General features: G+C 46.1%; 5 protein-coding genes across 5 annotated transcripts, besides 8 other annotated features; 2 read left to right on the plus strand and 3 right to left on the minus strand.

Annotated features, from left to right (window-relative positions):
- The first annotated feature begins 334 nt into the window (after nt 1–334).
- Nucleotides 335–673: a mobile genetic element.
- Nucleotides 609–1,034: a mobile genetic element.
- Nucleotides 750–911: a mobile genetic element.
- Nucleotides 1,035–1,324: 290 nt separating the features above from the next.
- On the minus strand, nt 1,325–3,229 carry TSTA_069250 (FAD binding domain protein; the record flags this gene model as incomplete). The annotated part of the gene is made up of 2 exons (XM_002340850.1): nt 1,325–2,529; nt 2,611–3,229. The coding sequence occupies 2 exons, from the start codon at nt 3,227–3,229 to the stop codon at nt 1,523–1,525; spliced, it is 1,626 nt and encodes a 541-aa protein (XP_002340891.1). The 3' UTR covers nt 1,325–1,522.
- A 207-nt stretch (nt 3,230–3,436) lies between these two features.
- Nucleotides 3,437–3,456: a microsatellite.
- A 233-nt stretch (nt 3,457–3,689) lies between these two features.
- Nucleotides 3,690–3,724: a sequence feature (AT_rich).
- Nucleotides 3,725–4,397: 673 nt separating this feature from the next.
- Nucleotides 4,398–4,610: a mobile genetic element.
- TSTA_069260 (uncharacterized protein) lies at nt 4,541–5,857 on the plus strand (the record flags this gene model as incomplete). The annotated part of the gene is made up of 2 exons (XM_002340851.1): nt 4,541–5,035; nt 5,105–5,857. 2 exons carry the CDS (start codon nt 4,541–4,543, stop codon nt 5,855–5,857), a joined length of 1,248 nt encoding a protein of 415 aa, XP_002340892.1.
- Nucleotides 4,568–5,008: a mobile genetic element.
- Nucleotides 5,048–5,422: a mobile genetic element.
- Nucleotides 5,858–6,343: 486 nt separating the features above from the next.
- Nucleotides 6,344–8,229, minus strand: TSTA_069270 (uncharacterized protein; the record flags this gene model as incomplete). Its single annotated transcript, XM_002340852.1, has 2 exons — nt 6,344–6,631; nt 6,775–8,229. 2 exons carry the CDS (start codon nt 8,227–8,229, stop codon nt 6,344–6,346), a joined length of 1,743 nt encoding a protein of 580 aa, XP_002340893.1.
- Nucleotides 8,230–10,434: 2,205 nt separating this feature from the next.
- On the minus strand, nt 10,435–13,249 carry TSTA_069280 (Hsp70 family protein; the record flags this gene model as incomplete). Its single annotated transcript, XM_002340853.1, has 10 exons — nt 10,435–11,080; nt 11,146–11,284; nt 11,347–11,545; nt 11,613–11,719; nt 11,772–11,877; nt 11,935–12,190; nt 12,250–12,319; nt 12,378–12,422; nt 12,488–13,083; nt 13,147–13,249. The coding sequence occupies 10 exons, from the start codon at nt 13,247–13,249 to the stop codon at nt 10,773–10,775; spliced, it is 1,929 nt and encodes a 642-aa protein (XP_002340894.1). The 3' UTR covers nt 10,435–10,772.
- Nucleotides 13,250–14,192: 943 nt separating this feature from the next.
- On the plus strand, nt 14,193–16,038 carry TSTA_069290 (uncharacterized protein; the record flags this gene model as incomplete). The annotated part of the gene is made up of 4 exons (XM_002340854.1): nt 14,193–14,213; nt 14,276–15,056; nt 15,121–15,545; nt 15,583–16,038. The coding sequence occupies 4 exons, from the start codon at nt 14,193–14,195 to the stop codon at nt 16,036–16,038; spliced, it is 1,683 nt and encodes a 560-aa protein (XP_002340895.1).
- Between the last annotated feature and the right edge of the window lie 600 nt (nt 16,039–16,638).

Here is a 16,638-nt window from a genome sequence, read left to right on the forward strand (position 1 = left end):
TTTTGTGAAAATAAAAAAGAGGGGTCTTGCTACATCTTGATTTGTATAGTTACCTACAAAAAGTCATTAGCTGATTTTAGTAAAGCGCAAACGCGCTGTAACACACTACGGGTACTACTTAATATGCCCTATGTGGCAAAAAACCAATCGCCGAGAACATTCATCAGAAACATGCGTAGCTATATAAACACTCTATTCGCTAGGATATTCGGCCTCAAAGATACGCCTCGAGGTTGATGTACCGAAATCGACTATTACCTCAATACTCCGAAGGCTACGAAAAACTCAAGACCACAGATGGCGCCAAGCGGTTCGAACAGGAAGACTTCCAAAGCTCAAAGATAATAAAGTCTACGCGTTTTGTCCACAGCAAAAGCCATATCTCACTGAAAGCCACAAGACAATTCAGTACAAAAGCTGCGCATTGCGGCGATTCCTTAAGGAAGAGGATATAGCGTGTATTTGTTTTTCAGACAAATCGACTTTTGAGATTGAAATTAATACTACGCCACTATGGGTCCGTCGAAAGAAAGGCTATGCGTACGAATCAAGATATCTGAAGCCAACCTTCAAATCAGGGCGTTCATCAGTTGGAGTTTGGAGCGCTATACGGCAAGTCTGAGATTGTTATTGTGCCTCGAGGTCAGCGCGTGGACTCACGGAGATATATTTCTCTTGTTTTACAGGAGGCAGCCTTTGATTTTTTTATCAGAAAGTCTTCGAAGAACAAGGCAAGAAGATGGGGCTAATATCACACGTCCAAGCTGACCCGAGAGTACCAAGCTGGCCTCAAAATGATGATCCTGGAATAGCCTGCGCAAAGCCCAGATTTAAACCCAATCGAGAACCTTTGGAGCATTATAAAGCTTCGGATTAGCAAATACTGTCACCGAATCCACTCAATTGAGGAAATGGAGGATATCTTGCAGGCAGAGTAGAACAAACTTACGCCTACAGATTGGAAGTCATGCGCGGCGAGTTTTCCAAAGAGGTGCTAAGGATGCAATAACAGAAAGAGTAGTTCGACTCATTATGAAGTTCATATCTATAATATTTGAATCTATTGAACCTATATATTGTAGATGCAAAGTGCCCTAGCGTCTCTCCAATAGTAACACATAACGGTGCAGTATAAGAACATATGATAAACCACTAGTAAGTCAATGCTAATAGATCAATTCCTGTTTTGGAAGGCGCCAGCAAAATATCTGGGTCTTCAGACCCCTTCTTCGAAAATTCCCCCTGCATCCAATTGCACAGTGCCGCTGGGAAACTTTTTTAATTGCCCTGCACAGCCTAGGTATTTCAAAAAACTGAAAAATTGGACGGCCTAACCACGAAAATTGATTGCTACCACTGTATAAGTGCCACGAAGAAAGCGATGCGAGGTTGCAAAGTCAGTCGCATTGATGATGACTGGGCGAATATCGCCGTCTACCACAGTGCTCCAAGCTGAATTAATGTGCAAAAAGATAATTTTAGTTGCTTCTAGGCACAGGCACACTTGCCAGCTACGCTACTACTAGATGTCTAGCTTGAACCCACCAGCACGTCCGCTTTGGAACAGGCCAGCCGGGTCATACTTGTGGCTCGCCTCGCGCATGAGCTTCAGGTTTTCTTCGCCACACCCTTCATATGGCCGCTGCCACTCCATGCAGTAATTAATGAAGCGGTACTGGTGACCCGCCTTCCTCGCTTCTGCGGCCGCCTCTATCCTTTCTATGCTGCGGCGGATAGTCGATCGAACAAACTCGTCGTCTTCGGCTTTAGCCCATGTGACAGAATAACTGATGATGATCAATGGCTCAGTACAGTTTTCAAGGCCAAAGATATTTGGGTCTCCCTTGTTCATCCATCCTGGCAAGATTGCCTGGAAGGTAAACGGAAATACAAGTCCATTCACGTGGCGTAGTTCAGCTGTAGTCTCACAGAAAATAGCGTAAGCATTCTTTATAGTTTCAAGATCATTGCAGATAGTCGTCGTGCCCTGTACGTGACGGGTTCCAGCTGGTGCAGTACCACCAAATCTTTCGACAATGCTGGTGTTGGTCTCCACTCGGTTTTTACGGATGCCCCGCAGTGATTTGAAGCCCGTTGCATCCCAGTGAGCCGGCCACTTCTTGTCCTCTGGGACTTTGGTATACAAGATTGAAAGTGCGAGGATCTGAAAGCCAAGTTTCTGAACATAGATAAAACTGAGGATCGGACCAGCAGCGTCCTCATCAAATGCGCCGGGCTTGCCAGAGCTCGTGTGAGCAAGGTAGTCATGATAGGCTTTCAGTGACTTTGCATACTGGAAAGCTGCCAGTGTCACTATTCCTGAAGTCCACAAAGGCGCATAAGGGAAGCTGCGGAGTGTGAAACGAGTCACAATGCCAAAGTTGTTCCCGCCTCCCTTTAACACCCTCCATAAGTCAGGGTTTTCTGAGGCAGAAGCTGTAACAACTTTGCCGTCGGCGAGCACAGCCTCATAGCTCACGCAGTTGGAGCAGACAAAGCCATATTTGGGAGAGTAGAACGATATGCCTCCTTTATTCTGGATGATTAGCATTTGTTGACTTATATGAAAAATCGCCTGTAGAATTGATATCGAACCCGAAGAAATCTTACCTTGCAAGGTCAGCCCACCTACACCAACAGGTGCGTTTCTTCCTCCCATCACAATCAATCCTTTCTCATCTAGAGTTTTGTAAACGTCGATCCACTTGGACCCTGTTCCAACAGTCACAGTAGATCCATCAGGAGCGGGCATAATTTCAGAAAACAAACTGAGGTCAACCACAGCGCCATCCTTCACGGTTGACGCCCCAAGACCCGGATTGACGCCACCACTCCTGACCGAAAAAAAGCTCTCAACCTGTGACCCAGCCCGAGTGCGTCTCTCATGCTCCTTCTTCAAAATTGCAACAATCTTGCTGAGCTCGTGCGTGTCACGCGGGCGCAGGACGCACGCGGGGATGATCTCGCGGTTCTGCTGGGCCCAGCTATAATCTACAGCCTTTTGGAAAGCCTCGACATCGTTCTGGAGAATGACGCAGCCGGAAACTGCCGCGAGGAGTTCCTGAATGTATTGAGGGAGCTGCTCAGGTGGTGTGTTTGCCAACGGGTGCGGCTTTGGTGGTGCAGGAGGCTGCTGCTCCCTCACTGCCTTCTTACGGCGTAGTATGAGGAGAGAGATCATTAGGACCGAGCCGGCTACTACGTAAGAGTAGAATTTCTGCGAAGCCATTATAACTTCGGTGGTGATGGTTACAGGGCGGATGCGTGGATTCAGAATCGTCGCTTGCACATCAAAGGCCGAGCACAGTCTGTATCAGCTCAGGTCGCAAGAATATCGATGGCAGGAGATGTGTATAAACTGGTGCGGCGAGATCAGATTCTCGAAGGTTTTGCTGCTGGAGACATGGAATGTTTTGTTTTTTTGATTCTCGGTTTTGGTGAGGTGAGGTGAGGTGAATCACAAGGAGAGAAGATGGATGCAAGGGAGAGAACCCGGTGCTTCTTTGCTTCTGATGTTGCATCACATTTGTGCAGAAGGCAGCAGGTGACATGCCACTTCTTTGTAACTACCGAACACTGTGTCAGAAGTTCAAGGAATAACAGCCAATCATTAGATGCAGCACAGCACACTCGGGAGTGATAATAGGCTAGATGAATATCTAAAGCAGGATAGGCTAAACAGTCTTAACAATTTAAATAAATTGATAAGATAATTTATTAATAAGCGTCCTTATATATCTAGTCCTCTATGTTTCGTATATGTTGGTTTATAGGTGCAATCGAGATTCCTGGCACCGACGCGAACCAAGGAGAGGTCACGTGAAGGTGCACGTGACCTCGTCAAGCAAGGACTATATAGACCGCGTCGGGGTCTCATTAAGAGAAGAGAACAGACAATCAGAAGAATATGACTTTACCAATTGGTTACTAAGCTACTTGTATGCACATGTGCAGAAGCGAACCCACAGTATACTTCTTTACTATGTATATGTTGGGAATATCACCGCACATCACATATCACCTTTCCCAGCTATTTACATCCATACTAGATCATCTAGTATGCGCGCAGCTTTTTGGTCTAGTTGGTCAAAAGCCCAACAGTATATGTTCAGACGGTTAGCGTACTGCCGAAATCGACTTAGTACAAAGCCGCTTTACGAGTCTTGCTAACCGCCAAGTCCTGCCAAGGCCCAAATCACGTGTGAATCCCGTATCTGCCACGCACCTTTCCTTTCAACCACGTCAGTTATTTCACACCGTTTTAACAGACCCACCTCATGCACGGTACCGCGTCAAAATGCGACAAACAACATGGATTTCAAAACGCGATAAATCAGTCAAAATGGGTGCAATCGAGGGTGCAGTTGATAATTTGAATTCATTGGGAGAAGATGAACAAGTTATTTTCCTTAGTTGCAAAAATGTATGGTGTTGATCGAACTACACTCTCAAGAAGATACCGAGGCGTTACGGGCTTGAAAGAGGCGCATTAGGATAATCAACGATTACTCAACGACCACCAATCCAAAAAGCTCATACAATGGATAGAAATGCTCTGCGAGAAAGGCTGCCACCTACGCTCTATATGATTGCAAATTTTGCGCATGAGATAACTGGTAGAAAGCCTGGAAAGAACTGCGCTTCTCGCTGGTTAAACAAGCATCCAAATGCGTTGATTTCTCGCTATTCTCCAGACATTGACCGCAATCGAAAAAGAGCAGATTGCGCTTGGAGTTATGCTCTCTATCTCGAGCTTATAAATCGCAATATTGAGCAGTATAATCTTCAGCCAAATCAAATTTACAATATGGATGAGAAGGGCTTTGCGATTGGGATTATGACAAGTCAAAAAAGAGTCTTTTCTCGGCGCTTATATGAGAAGAAGTTCAAGCAATTTCTTCAAGATGGGAATAGGGAGTGGATTACTACAATTGCTTGTATTCGCGCAGATGGAACTGTTATCTCTCCAGTTTTGATCTATATGGCCAAATCCGGTCACCAAGGCTTTATCATGTTTCTTGAAGAAACTCAAGGGGTAAGCCGTCTGACTAAACGCGACTTTTTTCGGCTTTTTTGAGCGAGTTGGGAGATCTCTTTTACTAAGAAAAAATATCAACTCTGGCTTCAAAGTACAGGTTTGGTTCCTTTCAGTCCGGAGGTGGTTTTACAGCGTTTTAATGAGAAATCTGAAAGCCGGCCATCCTCAGCTAGTTCTACAGCTTCAATTCTCTTGCCTGAAGAGTGGAGGGATATTCGCAAACTTCTTAGAAAGATTGGAGGCAAAAATCCTAGCAAAGACTTCAAAATGCTAAGCAATACAGTTATGGAGCTTACTACAGAGGTTATACTACTTAGATTACAACTTGAAAGGGCAGAAAAGGCTCTATTGAATGAGAAGAGGCGCCGAATTAGGAAAAGGCCATTGTTATTGGGTTTACCTAATGAAAATGAAGGTGGTGCGATATTTTTTAGCTTTTCAAAGATTCAGCAAGCCCGAGAACTACAACAACAAAGAGAGGATCAAGCACGCAGGAAAGAGCCAGGAAATACGATAAAAAGCTTTGACAACGGCTTGCAAAGGAAATTACAGAGAAAGAAAAGCAAGAAAAGGCTCAAACCCGTCAACAAAAGCGAGAAGGACGCGTGCAAGAAGCTGCCGAAAAAACAACGCCAAAAACTCGAGGAAAAGCTAGCCAAGCAAGCAAATTTGCAGCTTCAAAAAGATATTATAGCTACGACAAATCCCCGTAAGAGTCGAACGAACCCAAATTCAAGGAAATTGAAGCGCAAACAGAGTAGTGAGGTCGAAGAGGAAGTTATTGATGAGGTTCTTGCTACGAATCGTAGGGAGCAGTAGATTCGGCTTCCTGCACGCTATCGCTAGATAAATTTACGCTGTTAGATTCGCTATATCTTATTTACTAATACACTGCAAAATTAATTATATCTTATTGTTATGTGGTGTTGTAAAGCTTCGAAATATTTTACATGGCATGTCGCGAAAACCGTGCACGAGGCGGTGAAGCACTGTATTTGTTTATCAAATTATCGAGCCCGCTTCCGGCCTCGCCCCAGCTTGCTTTCTTTGCTCACATTGTCGGCAGCCGTCACCATAGCCCGGGTGATTGTCCGCTCCAAGAGCCCATCTTTGAAGAGCATAAAAACGGAGTTCATCCCCTCATCCTGGGTCGCCCGGAAACATTGGGAGGCCGCGATCTTGAACATGTTCTTGTCGTAGAATTCCGCTTGCTCAATGTTGGTTTAGCTACGTCCTGATAACACGAAGCACAGGATTACGCAGTAAGGCTATTCCAAAGAGCCCATGAGCCTGATAATATTGATATTATTCGAATATTATGACTGATCCCCAAAAAGGGAGGAGAAGGATAATTACATGCAGGTAGAGGAGAAATCCCCAGGGAACCGGAATAGCTAATATTCCGGTGTTGATACTCAACACCTGGGGATTCCCGTACACACACTCAACCTGTTCGTACCGGTTGGCCACGCGCTCGATGTGAAACGGGTCGTCTGGGTCGATGGCCACACGCTGGATTTCGATCCACTTACCACCCCTCCACACTCGGAAGATGATGGTATCAGCCTCGAGGTCGCCAGGAGGTGGCGGTACCTGTCGGGGGTCCGGAGCCTTCTAATGACGCTGTGATGATGCCTTCGTGGCTTGATCCTGGGGTCTCCGTCTTCGCCCTCCCCAGAGACGGGCAAGTGAGATGCAGAGGTTGGCTCTGGCATCGATGCCAAATTGGCGCTAACGTCGTCATGCGCGCTCTGATCGTTGCCCGGCCACGCAGGTAAGTCGGCCATGATTTTATAGAATTCCATTTGAGTCAACGGCCGTGATGACGGGTCAAACGATGCACGTGATGCAGCTGGCTTTCTGGTAGCTTGTGCGGATTTCCTGACTTTCTGAATGCCCTTGGGCTTGGGCTTGGACTTGGACTTGGTTCGTGTCACGGTAACTTGCGGTAACGGTTCAGTCGTTGGTGCGCTGGCAGCAGTATCGGCTTCCTGGATACGATCTTGTCGTAGTATCTCTGAAGCTCCTTCGGGGGGAAGAGTAGATTCTGTAAGCAGTTCGGGTGGTATGATCACCTCTTCGTCCGGTTCATTGGTATAGAGATCCTCACTCTCCGCACCGCGGGTCTGAGCGAAGTTGTCATCAATCTCCAGTGACGCTCGTTCCGAATTGGCAACCTTCTCTTTATCTGCCCGCCTGCGTTCGGCGATGCGCTCTCTTAACTGTCTCTGGCGATCGCCTTCGATGATGACGGATGGAATGAGACTCGAAACCTCTGCTTCTTCGGTAATCGGTTCTAATGCGGCTGTGACCATCCGTGGTGGTGATACGTCGCCGGTTGGGGCTTCTACGGTGTGCGATTCAATGGCAGTTTCGGGGAAACTTTGCGTTGCGAGGCCATGTGGCTCGACAATGGGAGAGTGGTCCTGACCCGGCGAGTCGGATCCTTCCCGTAATTGGGTGATCAAATTGGGCAAGTCGATGGGTAAGTCAACTTGCGTGGTTGAGCTAGATCTTTCAAATGGACCTGCATCGGGCGGTGCTGAGACATCCTCGTCACCCTGTTCTAAATGCGCCAGAGCGTTGGCTCTCTCCTGCGCAATACGCTCCTCCTCAGCAGAACTCGTTTCTTGACGCAGCCGCTCTTGTTCAACCATTTCGACATCGGCGCTTTCTTCGGCTTCTCTGCGAAGACGTTCTTGTTCGGCTGCGACTGCTAGTCTTTCCTTTCCTTGCTCGAGACGCTCTTCCTCGGCTGCACGTTCTTCCGCTTCTCTCTCTAATCGAAACGGCTCTGCGGCCTGTTCTGCTTCTCTGCGTAGACGTGCTGCCTCAGCTTCTTTGGCAGCAGCTTTCTCTTCTGCTTCCTTCTGGGCTCTCTCCTCTGTTTCTCTCCGGTCGCGCTCCTGCTCTGCGGCTTGTTCTTCTGCTTCTCGTTGTAAACGGGGCTGCTCAGCAACGATCGCCTCTTGTCTTTGAGCTGCTTCGGCGGCTGCTTTCTCTTGCGCCTCCCTACGGAGACGTTCCTGTTCGGCTACTACTCTCTCATCTTGTTCTCGCCGAATGCGTTCTTGCTCGGCAGTCTCAGCCGCGGCTCTTTCTTCTGCTTCTCCCGATAGACGCCTCTGATCAGTTACTCCTGGTTGTGCACCGCGACGGAGCTCCCCTTCCCCATGTCTAGCCTCTTCCATCTCAGTATCTGTCAAAGGGTCGTCGATCCCAGGGTCGAGCCCCGTCGTGTGTTCATCGTCAGGGACAAATAACGGCGAGAGGGGAATAGCGGAGTCGGCCAGCCTCGCTGTTCTCTCGACGGGACGGGAGTATTGGGTGGTGGGGAGAACGACTTGCCAAAAAAAAAGTGAAATAAACACTCCGCCGCACGTACCGTGTCGAGACCACCTCGGTTGGTAGCGCAGCGGTGTGTAGGTGGTCAATGAAGAGGAATCGGCGGTCGTTTCTCTGGGCCTGCGTGGACGGTACTAAGCTACAGAATGGCCAGTCCGTCGATTTTTGGGCGCTTGCGACACTAGCCAATCAAGCTGCCTAAGTTTCCTCTTCCCTGCGTCATCCCCGTCAACGGACGCTGAATTTCAACGGGAGCCTGTTGCCCAATCAATCCTTTGGCTGATCGAAGACGGGTAAGGCAAAACCCCAGCAAGATGATTGAACTGCTGAGGTAGTTGTAGCATCAAATATACTGGATGATTGATGAGCTACTATTTAACATTTCTATTCTTATCAGAGCCTTCCTACCCTTCCTGTCGTACGGCAAGAGGAAAATGTGTATCGGGTCCTGCATTCAGTGCAAGGCTCTGCGGTGCCCATTTTCCTCGGCACTATCGATATCGACTGGATATATTTTTACGGAGGTTTTAGGATCACCCATTGTTTAATCCTTTCATGGGGCGGAGTTCCGTTTAATCCACTTTGCTGCGAAGAAGAACGGTGGAACGAGTACCAGCGAACAAAAGAGGATATCCAACCCTTGAGCGTGATACATGGAGATCTACACGAATCCAATATACTCTGGAACACAGAGTTGGGTCGCGTACAGCTCATTGATTTTCACAAAGCTGAATTATCGCTAACAAAAAAAGCGCAAGCGAGATGCAACAAATTCGTCACGTCCAAGGCGAAAAGTTTTTATCTATCACGACCATAACGGCCAGCCCATTTCGGCTGAACTGCAGACCTGGGTGAGAGGAACCTTGAATTGCCCAGTCGCCACAATGAACGAGACCATCCCATAGTCTTACGTGGACATCATTTCCTCCATTTGCCTGCCGCTGGACGTGAGCTGTCCCAACTTTTCCATACACAAACAGAGCTCTGCTCGGGGGAAGCACCCGATTATCAAAGAGATAATCAAGATTGTGAATGTTTACATAGAAAAGGGTTGTTTGGATATATAGGTGCTATATTCTATAGTATGAAGCATAGGATATCGTAGCGAGGTAGGAAAATAAAGCATGCCTACAAGCCGATACTACATAGTAAAAAATTTAGAAAACCATGACTATACCCAAGACCAAAGGGGGATTAGAGGTTGTTAACTCTGACACCTGCACAAATCATAATCAGCATCGAAACGACCAACCAGCAAAAAGCTTCCCCGTTATAAGCCAAAAACCCGTCCTGCGACCTAGCATTACGAATTACGTGAAAGACCAAAATCCTCAAACCATGTCCCTACAAACCCCACGAATTCTCCCCTCTCACCTCCAAGCCTTCCGCCCTTCATCCGGCGGTAATCAGCGCATCAACACAGTCCGTATCGCTCCGTGGCGAAACTGTAGTGATCACATGCGGGAATCACGGAGATGTGACATTACTCCTGAAACCGGATTCGCACATTCAAATGGGGAAATTGGTTGAGGTTGTTGGGAAAGTTGCTGAGTTGAGTGGTGGGCAGGTATATTGATACATCGAATCTCGAGAGATACAAAATTGTGGTGATTGCATGGCTGACGACTTTGATTCCAGTTAATATAGGGATTGGGGATTAATGTTCTCGCCACTATAGATTGGGATAGTCCTTTGAATTTTGGCAAGTGGTTGTCCCTTTAGAAAAAAAGTATATCTTTGGTTGAAGCCCTGCTGACTTGGTGACGATAGACTATAAGATCTACGAGCAAGTTGTGGATGTTACGCATCGATACAAGGAGATTTTCTACGACTCTTAAGTAGACGAAAAATGAATGAATGACAAATTTTTCTTGAGTGTTTCGGTTAAGGAGTGACTTGTAAACATGTTTCTACTCGGCGTATTCGGTTCTATTGATCGAGTGTTGCCATTATACATCTTTCAGTTTATGTCTATATTCTAAAAGGATGTGTGAAAGCACTGCTTGCTTGACTGAAACCTCGGACATCCTATCTCGTTGAGTAATCCGTCACTATATTGACTAGTACAAAATCTATAATGATATAGCAGAAAGACAGTTGGGAATATCTAACATCTCAGCAACACCCTCTGAATTCCTGGTCCCAGTTTTCGCGTCCAGCCTTGTACTACTCCTAGCTACCTATTTTGCTCATTACAACAATCACTACAACGCAGCTACGGTCCCGTCATAGAAGAAGCCCTGCCTTCCAATACAAATATTGCCCCCTTTCCGTAAAACCGAGTACGCGAGAGATATCAATCGTCTATTCTAGGGGCCTCCGAATGCAGATGGATGTTGACGTAGCCATAAAGCAATTCAATCAACTGCATCCTGCTTTGACATACCCATCATGGTGAGGTATCTTTCTTCGGCGACCTGTATTCTAGAGACTTCTGGGCCATCCGTGGCTGCGACGACGAGCGAGGTACATGTACCTGCGAAATAGTCGTCTTTTGCGAGAAATCAATGTTGGCGGTCCCAATGACCGCGTCGTTTGCAATGACTAGAAACTTCAACACCCCCTCTTCAGCGCCAAAGACGACTTTGACAGCGTATTGGAGCACGGTTGTTTCTATGCCGTTGACTTTTTTCTTCTCAAATTGAGCAAGATCAACGTTTCTGAAGTCAACTACAATCATTCCAACGTGTTCGATTTCTGGAAGCTTGCCTATTAGTCTCTTTACAAGTTGAAAAGAAGGAATGCTAGGATCGAGCACATACTGTCGCTATCATATCTCTCAGGGGCGTCACGCAAATCACAAGAAAAAAGTAGAAGGTGCTTGCGTAAGCTATCACCCTCAAAATGTAGTATCTTCAGATTATGAGGATCTGAATTATAGTTATCGACATATTTCTCGCCCTGGAAGATGAAAGATGTCAACGAGATATTTGACAGAGAAGGGATATGTATACTATACAAACCTTGGCAATCATCCATTTCATAATCCCAGACACCATCTTGAGCCCAGTGAACGGATCAGTTCGCGCGTCAAGTTCTGAATCAGTTCCTTCGCGGAACGGAATCCACCGTTGGAATCCATAATGTCGTCGACTTCTTCTCGTCTTTGGACGGATGCCTTCCAGTCCACGGAGTGCGGCGCCACGGACGATGACTGACTGGCTTTACCATTTATAAAGAGATGACATTAATATGAGAAGCTGTCTCCAAGAGTGATTAGAAAACTCACGGATTGTCTGGAACAGTGATTGTTATCCTGCCAGCTGACTCGAAATGCTTTACCAACTCTTGTCGGAGATAATAGGAGTCTCCAAAACCTCCAACTAATATTATGCGCTGTACAATTCGTTAGGTATCTGTACACATCTGAGGAAATGTGGAATCAAACGTTGATAGCCTCTCTTTCTGCCTCCCTGTTCGCGTCTTCTATCTGCTGCTGCAGGAGCTCTATGATCTGTTTAATGATTGGGTCAAACATCTTTCGTAGGTCGTTGCTGTAGATATACGATCAGCCTTTTTTCATATAAAATACGAATCAATATTGCACTAACTTGGAAAGCAGAACAAAGGTCTCCTCCTCGTCGTAGAACGTGGGATCGGGATCCTTTAAATTCATTTTCAGCCTGAGTTCATTGATCTTATCCTCCTTGGAGAAACCAAAGTCTCTCTTGACTCGCTCGAATTTATTCATGAATTCACTCCCGGGGCCCTTTCTCTTTAGAGGAATCTCATCAAATGCATTTCCGAATCGCTCTGACATTAGTGCATAAAGGTTTCGATCAATGGCTGTCGATCCACATTTCCCACCTACCACATACGTTTCAGTTCACAAGGATTCTTGGACACGCGGAAAAGATCATTCATACCTATTCCTGTACATAACTCTTCGAATACTAATTGGGGGCTCGTTTCGGAAATTAGGTATGTCGTAATGTCCTGGGGGAACATTGAATGAATAGGGGTATTATTAGCTCGAGAATAAGGAATCACTTACAACTGTACCTCCTCCGCAATCGCAAATCAACACTCCGTCTTCTGGCTGAGTAGTAGTCTGCGTTTTAGTGAAGATATATGCAGCGAAGACAGGACAGGCATTGCTCGAACCTTGACACAGTCCCCCATTCCGTCATGTATTGACTTCCTTATTGCGGCGACAGCCGCTGCTTCTGGTTCAGTGATCATGAAGATACGGTCCTTTGGACGATCTGACGATCCCTCAAAGCCAGCAAGTAGGGCAGCCTCTCTCGTGGCATTCTTCGCACTTTCAGACCAAATCGCTGGGATCGTCAGCCAAAACTCAAGTGGCGTTGCGGCAAGTATCTTTTCTGTAATCCGCTTCTCCAGAATTCTCCGCGCGTGATCACGAATCTCCGTCAAAAAGTCGGCAACGACCTGAACGGCGGTTTTTCCCTCGGGAAGTTTCATGATTCCTGCCTTCGAGGCAACTTCCAGATTCTGGTCTTCATATCCACCCAGCGGCATGCGTTGTTCCAACAGCAATTTGGTCCAGGAGTACGCTGTCATGCCAGGCTCGACTTGATACCCCCACCGTGGAGATTCCATGTCGGTATTTTCGTTAGGATATGCGATACGAGAAGGGGCCTTCTCAACGTGGTCGGCATCTCGAGCAGGTCCAGGCCATGTATTGACGACAACAATGTCATTGATATCCTTTTTCTCGGTACTCACGTAGCTGAGACCTAGATAGCAATGAATATCCTACGTTAGCTTGTTTAGTTGCGTGTTTTCCTTGCAGAGTGTACCAGTATAAGTTGTTCCGTAATCTACTCCAACGATGATCTTGTGGGAATCGACACCAAGGGACAATTGTGTCAGTCCCTTGGAAAGATCTTCAGCACCTGCCATAATATCGAACGATACCTCAGTCGAGCTGAACTATATCACTATTTTTTCACTTAAAAAGATGATTGATTATGGAGAAAAGTATGAGTCGATCTCGATACAATGCCCGACTTGCAGAGGTCCAAGTCATAAGGGCAAAGACTTGAACTGCCCCCGTAATCGATTTAATCAAGCTGCGGCCGTCGTTTCATCTCCTCACGAGGAGCAAATGTGACGAGTGGGGATAGATATGACCTGGCCAATCCTGAATTGAGATATAGTTAGAGTACAGGGGTAGCCAGCTGCGCCGCAAATTCCACCCAATAATTGATCGTATCAATGTAACCCATCCCGTCTGACCATGCATTAGAGAGACATTAGATGAGCTTTTAGCGAGGCCTAGTGAACCTTTGTTGACAATTTGACACCACCCTCATGGGTTCTGGCGGCGTTCAGACGACCGTAGAATGTTTCCCGAAATGTAGAAGCTCGTTCATATAGCTGCTGGAACATTGAATCATATGGGAAGTTTGCGACTTCCTGAAGACTAGATCACGGCTGGGTTTCGAAAATTTGTAGACATCTTGTACTCAGAAATCTGGGTTGCAACTCGATATGGAGTCCAACCGGTCTCGGCCACCAAGAAAACTAGCGAGGAAAGAGATGGATTCATTGGAAAGCGCAACTCAGAAAAAGTCAAGTATAGAGGAATCAGATCGGCAAGGGCAACATGAGGTGAGTATTGCCTAAAGACAATTTGTTTTCCTTTCTCACTGGCTTCTATCGTGGAATATTTCCCATGCTAGATGGTGTTTTTGCCCCGATCATTCAGTAATCTCTTTGCTTACAAGATCACCAGAGGTCTCCAGATAAATCCAAGCCAGACCTACTGCAGCCTCCTAAAGCAGAAAGGCGGAGATCATCGTCAACACACTCCCGTCATTCAATATCAGAGATATCGGCAAAGATGGGCAAAGCAATGAGTGACGTGAGAATGCACAAACTTTTTCCAAAAAAGACTGCGGAATGTCTACTAACAGATTTCCACAGATAATTGGATTGAAGAAGCCAGAGAAGAAGAAAACCACCGAAAGTTCGAACAGACAGCAGGATTCATCGCCTAAAGAGCGCACTTCTAGGGCAACAAAACGGGTTCAAGTTTCCTCGGAAAAGAATCAGGGAAAGAGTGATGATGCTGAAAATGCACTACAGGTTCTAAAGGAACCTGAGTCATCCCATGAAGTGGAAGATGATGGACAACCGATATCAAAATCTGAGATGGACAATAATGCCGCATCAAACGAAGACTCCGCTACTAGAATAGCTGAGCTGGAGGAAGAGATACGCTGTCTGCAGGGCCAACTCAAGTCCTATGACGAGGGATATCGATCCTTACAGCAACAGCTTCGAGACGCCCAGGAAGGAGCATTCCGTGCTTTGAAGAAAGGAACTTGGATGCCAAAGGAGGATTACCGCGTGAGAGACGAATTCGCCAAGCTAGAGGAGAATATAAGGAACTGGGCAAAAGCTTATGCTCTCTCTGATATTTCCACCCTTCAAGCAAAGATCACAGAGACGGAAAAGAATTCCGTTCTTTCAAAATTAGATGGGTACTATGATGGAGACTGGGACAGACTCGTCTCCTGCACAAAGGCTCTGGTACAAAAGCGGCTGCCGAGGATTCTTGTTCAAGCTTTGCTGGCCAAGGATATTTTCGATAATATCTTTGATAATCCGTTTTTCTTTTTTAATGAGGAGACCGAGAACAAGGAGAAATTTCGTTCACCATTCGGCACTCAACTTGTTGCACTTTATAACGAAATGGAAAAAGGTCCGCCCCCCAGATTTCTTAGGGTATATCAACCCACATTTGCTTACTTACTTTTGTTTACCAGTGAATGAAGCACAAGCGCATGTTTGGCGCTCTGATACCCTTCGACTTCTGAACGTCAAGACGCAAGATGCCAGACAACGAATAAGCATAAAACGAGCAGAGGCTTTCTTTCAGGGTCCTGTACAATCACTCTGTACGGATTTGACAGACAGTGAGAAAACCAAATGTAAAGAAGAACTGCAAGAAGTCTACATCTGGGCTGCCGATCTGTCCGCGTCCTTGTGGACACAGAGGACGTACATGAGAAATGACGGATTGCGCCAGCTGGATGAATTCTCCATCGAATCACCGGAAATGGTGGCTCATCCTTTATACCGTCTCGATGACGAGGATCACAGTATGGATAGTAAAGGGGTTGTACTCGTGGTGTATCCGTTGGTCACGGCTTATGGAAATGATGATGGGGATTTATATGATCAGAAAACCGTATGGGCTAAAGCAATTGTGTTACTTAAGGATATAGAGTCCGGATGACCTGTTATGGAAAGAAGAGGATCCTTCTACGAAATACATTTTGTCTCATAAGTTTAATCAAGCGGGCGCAGGTTGGATTGGTTTCGAAAACTGTCAAGGCCTCCGCACGGTTTTTGTCAAAATTGTTAAGACTACGGGTCGCCAAAAACTTCAATTCCATAAAACCGATCAAATCAACCTGGTCAACTTACAAGAAGTGTTTCATTCAAAGAATGTCACTTATCTGATTTATGACTTTGATCGCTGCGACCTACCGCTGTCTATGATCCACGCTAGTCCAAATGTCCAATTCACCGAAGCTGATATCGCCATAGTCTGTCGCCTAGTCCTCACGGGTCTTCAGTATATCCATGAAAAACTCAAGATCAGCCATGGATCTATAAAACTTTTAGACTTGGTGCTAAGTCAGTCAGGACAGGTCAAAATCGGTATGGTACCCAATTGACCACAGATAATGAGAAGCTGACCGTGTCTAGCCAATATCAGAGAAAGCATGCTCCAAGGCAAGTCTTTAGAGCACAAAAGAGGAGATCTATAAGGACTGGCGCTAGTTTTGATTCATTTGAAAAATCCTCACACAATCTTGGAAGATGGGAGAATACATGTAAATAATCCAAGAGATGTGTTGCATGAAGCTTGCGAGTTCATCAAGATGACCAAGAGCGCCACCTATCGGGAACTATTTCAAGTAAGTTAATTCTAGAAAAGGCAAACCTTTACTAACAAATCGCGAGTGCCATTTTCTCCTGAAAGCCCCTCCCGAACCGGCAGCATAGTATTTGAAGCCTCATAATCTGACTGCTTTTCCATTTTGTGAACGCTGGTACTTTATGCACAAGGAGAGCAGAGATTGGTCAAAATTGAACATAGAATGAAGTAACATGGAACTCAATTCTTGAGTTTAGCAATAATAAAGAATAATAGCCTCTATTTCTGCTTTGCAAAGAAAGTTCTACACATTATCATTATGGATACTAGCTCATCAGAATTGTCTGCATATTTTCGTGGATTCATCAAAGTACATTTAGGTCACATTGTTAATGAT

This window comes from Talaromyces stipitatus, genomic scaffold (genome assembly GCF_000003125.1).
Source record: "Talaromyces stipitatus ATCC 10500 scf_1105507295523 genomic scaffold, whole genome shotgun sequence".
NCBI classification, from domain to species: domain Eukaryota; kingdom Fungi; phylum Ascomycota; class Eurotiomycetes; order Eurotiales; family Trichocomaceae; genus Talaromyces; species Talaromyces stipitatus.